At 44.6% G+C, this 6,512-nt stretch overlaps 1 protein-coding gene across 3 annotated transcripts in view; it reads right to left on the reverse strand.

Moving 5' to 3' along the window:
• The window catches only part of BBS4 (Bardet-Biedl syndrome 4), a 44,080-nt gene extending 38,138 nt beyond the window's left edge, over window positions 1-5,942 (reverse strand). Inside the window, exon 1 of one of the 3 annotated variants that reach the window (XM_087704089.1) lies at window positions 5,835-5,942. In XM_087704089.1, coding sequence (XP_087560215.1) covers window positions 5,835-5,858 — 24 coding nt within the window. In that variant the 5' untranslated portion in view covers window positions 5,859-5,942. The remainder of the gene's footprint in view (window positions 1-5,834) is intronic. The other 2 variants (XM_087704087.1, XM_087704086.1) reach the window with 2 other exon arrangements.
• Between the last annotated feature and the right edge of the window lie 570 nt (window positions 5,943-6,512).

The following is a 6,512-nucleotide window of genomic DNA, read 5'->3' on the forward strand; positions in this document are numbered from 1 at the left end:
AACTATTAATAAGGTAATTGTCACAGCCAATATTTCCTGCATTTCATTGCCTCTGACTTCATTACTTCGAATAACATCTTGTATATATATATCATGGCACAATATAATTCTTAGACATTAAGGTGCCTTCGGACACGACATTGTTTATTACTGCAACAACCTAATTCTGCTACCCATTTGGAAATTGGGAACGCACGCACACACAGATCTTAAGAACAGCCCAAGGTGCTGAGCTGCATTTCTTTTTAGCAAGCGCATGCTGCTTTTTTTAAACCACCTCTGTTCTCCTCCGAAGGCTGAAGATACACCAGGGATATAAGAAGGGCCAGAACTGCTGATTAGGTTCAAAGCAAAGCGTTAAAAAAGGAGTCGCTAATCTCTTTGTGAGCGAGTCTTCCTTTGTAGGCTCAGCATTCAGTTGAGGCCTGGCCATTTCGAGAAGAAATGGTGATATTAATCACAGGCAGTGACATCACTAACTCAAAGCAAGCAGGAAACTCGTTTTCCTTTTCAGTTCAATTGATTTGGCCTTAGCCCCAAAGTTCCCATAAACAAGCTCTACCTCCTTCTCTAACAATACCGTTTCCCCCAAAATAAGACCTCCCCGGATAATAAGCCCAATTGGGCTTTTGAGTGCATGTGCTAAAATAAGCCCTCCCCCCAAAAATAAGCCCTCCTCTAAAATATTTAAATGGTCCCTGCCATTTCCTGGGGGGGGGGAAACATGCCCCATGCACCCCATATGCCCCTGGGATCCATGCGGAACAGCCTCACGGAGGCTGCTCCCACACACCCTAGCTACCACGCTGCTTCTCTTAGTGGCGGCCGCAAAATGAGCGGCAGGCCCAGCCGTACTAGGCTGGCAAGAATGTGCCAGAAACAGAGACAGAACTTCCGGACCTCTTTGGATCAGCTGATATGTGGGCTGCGGGCCATGGTTAAGGGGCCTCCTGCACCTCAAAAATAATAAGAAACACGATACAGGCACCATCAGCTAGGTTTATAGCAGAGGTGGCATTCAGCAGGTTCTGTCCAGTTCTGGAGAACCGGTAACGGAAATTTTGAGTAGTTCGGAGAACTGGTAAATATCACCTCTGGCTGGCCCCGCCCCCATCTATTCTCTGCCACCGGAGTCCCAGCTGATCACGAGGGAATGGAGATTTTACGGTATCCTTCCCCTGCCATACCCACCAAGGTATGCCACACCCAAGCCATGCCCACAGAACCAGTAGTAAAAAAAAAAATTGAATCCCACCACTGGTTTATGGGTGATATAAGTGTTTACCTAATAAAAACCCAGTTATAGGGAATACACCTTGTCCGTGACCCGTCAAAACCGCGCTCGACTAAGCCACACCCGATTAAACCACGTCACTGACGTCATCAACAGGGCGACAACAGCCAGCGCGGAGAAAGAAGGGCGCTTTAAATAGCGCTTTGAAAGCAAGCCGATTCAACTTAAGGTAAGGGTTAGCTTTAGGGTTAGCTTTAGGGTTAGGGTTAGGTTTAGGGTTAGGATTAGGTTTAGGGTTAGGTTAAGGGTTAGCTTTAGGGTTAGCTTTAGGGTTAGGTTAAGGGTTAGGTTTAGGGGGGTTAGGTTTAGGTTTAGGGGTTAATTTTAGGTTTAGCATTTACAGCGTACTTCTGTCTCCACGCTGTTGTCGCCCTGTTGATGACGTCAGCTACGCGGTTTAGTCGAACGCGGTTTTGTGGTGGAACCCACCTTGTCAACCACAAAACAACTTCAGCTACTCCAAAGGCATTTGCAGTTTGTAGCTTGGTTTGCAAAGACTGTTTTAGAGCAAAATCCTTTTTCGTGTGAGACATCACCTTAAGGCAGCCTTAAAAGTAGGCAGCTGAGGGAGTGGAAGAATTCTTTTCAAAGAAAAGTTGAACCTTGCCGTATGGCGTGTGAAAAGGAAATGGCCTTATTTACAACCTCTCGCACAAACTTTCTGGGTGCCTGAGAGTCTCTTTAGATGCTTTCATTTGGATTCCTTGCCGATGACCCCGTAAAAGGGCAATTTCAGTTAGGTTTCACTGCTTATGATGACATGATTTTCTTTTCCTGGGCTGATTTTAGCTGGCAGCAACTTCATCTTTCTTCTAAGACTTTTTAAAAGGGCTAGTTTGGTGTGGTGGGTAAGATGACAGCATAAAACCAGGAGACTGTGAGTTCTAGTCCTGCCTTAGGCATAAAAGCCACCTGAAGTCCTGATGGGCCAGACACAATCTACCTCACAGGAGTGTTTTTGTTGCTGGAAAAAGGGGCCCAAATATTATGTATTAAAAGAATGGGATAAAAATTTATAACCAATAGTAAACATTTAAAGGATGTTTCCCAGATTATTCTAAAATGTGAGATTTTGTAAGACTTTATATGCTGCTATGGTTTGTTGCTGTTTTAAAAGATATATTCATTTGTGGTTAAAATAGATAGATGATAGATAGATAGATAGATAGATAGATAGATAGATAGATAGATAGATAGATAGATAGATAGATAGATAGATAGATAGAATTAATTTCAAAATAGCTTGGAATTCAGGCAAAAGGGTTTGTACCTAGGATAGAACACTGGAAACAAGAATAAGCTTTGTTTAAGTAAACTGTTGCTTTGATTTCTTTCTTTTTTCCGTATATATATATATATAAATATATATATATTTTCCAGTACGCTTTGATTTCTCATAGCCCATGTGTTTTAGTAGTCAGAGAGGAATTTTTACATTTAAATTTCAACAGAATCATAGCTGTTAAGCACTTCCGACTTAAACAGTACTCTAAGGTAATACAGAACAAATGAACAGAGAGATTTTTTTAAAAAGCAATTTGAAGCTTTTTCCATAATACCTTGAGATGCCGAATTAACTATGCTGGATGAGAATGGTGTTCCAGTGAAAAATTCAGTCTAAAAATCTTGCTCCAATTAAAATATCAAACTTTCCTATTGAGGCACAAAATATAGTCAAGCAGAAGAGATAATCAGTTGGCTCCTACATTGTAATTCTTTTGCCAAAGACAGCATGCTGTGCTGGAGCTTTTATTAAAAGAACTATTAAAAATCCTGGAATGTGTTCATGAAGAACCAAGATTCTAAGTACACTCTCCAACTGTGACCGTCAGAAGAAAAAAAGGCACATCCATGAGTCATGTCTTTTGAAAAGAAATACTGAAAGAAATATTTTAACAAATTCCGTATTAAACCAGGTTGCCATAAACAGAGAGCACAGTTTAAAAATTGCAAAGGTACAGATGGATTTGTATGTGTGTGATCTTGTCTTTACTAAGGCCTGGTTTCTTATTCACAGCAGAGTAAAATGTAAAAGTTCTGAAATTCTAGAATGGACTACAGTATTATCATTTTTGAAACACCACTGGGAAAGGGAGGGAAGATTTTTTTTAAAAAATTTACAGTACAGTACTGAGCACAGAGAACAATAAAAAGATTATCATCACCCTTCTGGGTATTACAATGGGAAAGCAGTTGATTTTTTTAAACCATTTTTTGGTGATTATCCAGCAATCATTACATCAGATAGTGGGGGGGAAATGAAATTTATGTAATACTGTGTTTCCCCAAAAATAAGACAGGGTTTTATTTTATTTTTGACCCCCGAAATAAGCACTTAGTTTATTTTTGGGGAGGTCTTATTATTTTTGAGGTGCGTGGTCACCTCATGGCTGCTGCTGTGTTGCAATATTTGGGGGGGGGGGTTCTTCTAGCGCATGTGCTCAAAAGCCCAATTGGGTTTATTATCCGGGGAGGTCTTATTTGGGGGGAAACAGGGTAGCTAGAAATGGTATGCAAAGTCTCTACTTTAGAAATAGCAGTTAGACTTATATACCGCTTCATAGGACTTTCAGCCCTCTCTAAGCGGTTTACAGAGTCAGCATATCGCCCCCACAGTCTGGGTCCTCATTTCACCCACCTCGGAAGGATGGACAGCTGAGTCAACCTTGAGCAGGTGAGATTAGAACCGCTGAACTGCAGATAACAGTCAGCTGAAGTGGCCTGCAGTACTGCACCCTAACCACTGCGCCACCTCCGCTCTACTTTTCCTTCTCATGCCCTACTCTTGTGTCTTTTTCATTTTATATCATTTTCTTAATCTCTAGACTTCACTGCAAAAATGGTTTCTTTTTATTTATCATTAAGCATTGTTGAGATATTTTTAAGTATTGTTGAGATATACCCTGCCAACAAAAGTCCATCTAGTCAAGGCGATGGTTTTCCCAGTTGCAATGGATGGCTGTGAAAGTTGGACCATAAGGAAGGCTGAGCGCCAAAGAATTGAAGCCTTTGAACTCTGGTGCTGGAGAAGACTCCTGCGAGTCCCTTGGACTGCAAGGTAATTAAACTGGGTCAATCCTAGAGGAGATCAACCCTGACTGCTCTTTAGAAGGCCAGATCCTGAAGATGAAACTCAAAATACTTTGGCCACCTAATGAGAAGGAAGGACTCCCTGGAGAAGAGCCTCATGCTGGGAAAGATGGAGGGCAAAAGAAGAAGGGGACAGAGAATGAGGTGGCTGGATGGAGTCACCAAAGCAGCAGGCATGAGCTTGAATGGATTCTGGAAGATGATAGAGGACATCCATGGGCGCAATGGGTCGGCCACTACTTCGCAACTTACAATTGTTGAGATCCTTCCAGGGAAAGTGAGGAGACCTTGGCCTTTCCCTAAACCAAAGACTTGGTTTTTAGGATACCACAGGACACTAATTTATATATGTGCGCATGATAATAAACAAACACTCCTCCACCAAATAAAGACTACTATATATTAGCTGTCAAAATCCAGAAGTCAGAACAGTGCAGCAAGAGGTTCACGCTTCTTTTCAGGTATCTCCCCCAAATCTACCTTTGTTATGAAGGCACAACTTTTCTGGCTGTAATGAGTCACAGTTTCCTGGTTTCTGGAACAGTCCCTTCCCCATGACACCAAGCTAGCTCTCCAGTTGGCCAATCCCCCACATCAATACTTCTCCTTTGTACTGTACTGCCACCAAAACAGAGGGTAGGTGTAAAGAGAGGGTTCCAATGGAATAAAATAAGTAAAAGATGGAAAGGCTACTTTTTAAATGTCAGAGGGACTTGGCAGGGGGACCAAGCAAAGATGAAGCGTGTCTTTGCAGGTGTTGTAAAGAGAGGAGAAGGGAAAAGAAAAAAGGAGGGAGACCCTCACAGGAATCAAGGGACCCCATAACCCCCCCCCAGGTCTTGCACCCCATATAAACCCTAATCTGCCCAGCCTGGGACCCCATAACATGCCCCCCTCCAGGCTCCTACACCCCACATAATCTGCCAACTGGGACCCCCATAAACTGCCCCCCAGGTTTTGCACCTCATATAAATCCTAATCTGTCTAGTCTGAGACCCCATAAAATGCCCCCCGACTCCTACACCCCACATAATCTGCCAACTTGGACCCCCATAAACTGCCCCCCTGGTCTTGCACCCCATATAAGCTCTAATCTGCCATGTCCCCCCCCCCTCCAGGCTCCTACACCCCACATAATCTGCCTAGCCACGGTCTGCTGGAAAAGCCACAATGGGCCGACCTGGCACACAACGCTAAGCCATGGCCTGTAACTAAGAAACCATAGTTAGCCGGGATCCCACCCACTCAGAACCATCCCGAACCCGGCAGGGCAGGGCAGGGCAGAGCCTAGTGGGTGAGGCAGCCCAGGAAGGCGGTGGTAGAAAGGGTGAGAGGCACAGTTAGGCCACGGAATCCCCGGGCAAAAGGGTCCCGTCCCTCCAGGGCCCTCCCTCGGCCCTCAGCGAAGGGGAAAGAGGCGCAACAGTGGAGAACGGAGAATCCCGCTCACCGGCCGAGCTGTCACCTCCGCCATGGCGCCTCGGCTCCTACAAGCCTCCACCAAGAGGCCCCGTTGCCTAGGTGACCAGCCGGACCGGAAGTAATCGCTTCACTCCGAGGACGGAAGGCCCGGATGTCCTGTTGCCAAGGGTAACCAGAACTTCCGGTCTCTCTGAGCCTTAACCTCTCTCCGGGTAGGTCGGTTCCGAACCCCGAAGGAGGCCACGGCTTCGAGAACGGAAGTGACGTCACGCATCTCGGTCTGGATTAGGGCGGGCTCGAGGAAGGGGAGGTCCCAAGGGTTGGCTGGCTTCTTCAGGTTTCTCCTCTCCGCCCCCCGTTTTTGTGAATTGGACTCGCCCACCATGATTGGTGGCAATATGAGGGAGTGAACTATTTTGAACAGCCAGAGGGGGAGACGAAAAAAAATGATCCAAAATCCCCTTGCAGATAGAAACGCTTTGCCTTGCCTTTTGAGGGTCCTGTTAACGTTTGAGGAATCGGATTTTTTTTTATAGGCATTACTTTGCATTTTTATGGCTCCGTCTAAAATCCATGCAAATGCCAAAAGGTTTGCTTTAAAAAAAAAAAAAGAATTGCATTGGGATTTCCAGACTTTTGCAAGAGTTTCTATAGCCACAAACACTGAGATGCCCTTCAAAGCACTTTTCCAAACTTGGCAACTTTT

The sequence above is a fragment of the Thamnophis sirtalis genome, unplaced genomic scaffold (genome assembly GCF_051295495.1).
Source record: "Thamnophis sirtalis isolate CommonGarterSnake01/CBP01778 unplaced genomic scaffold, rThaSir2_p1.2 scaffold_2, whole genome shotgun sequence".
In the NCBI taxonomy this organism is placed as follows: domain Eukaryota; kingdom Metazoa; phylum Chordata; class Lepidosauria; order Squamata; family Natricidae; genus Thamnophis; species Thamnophis sirtalis.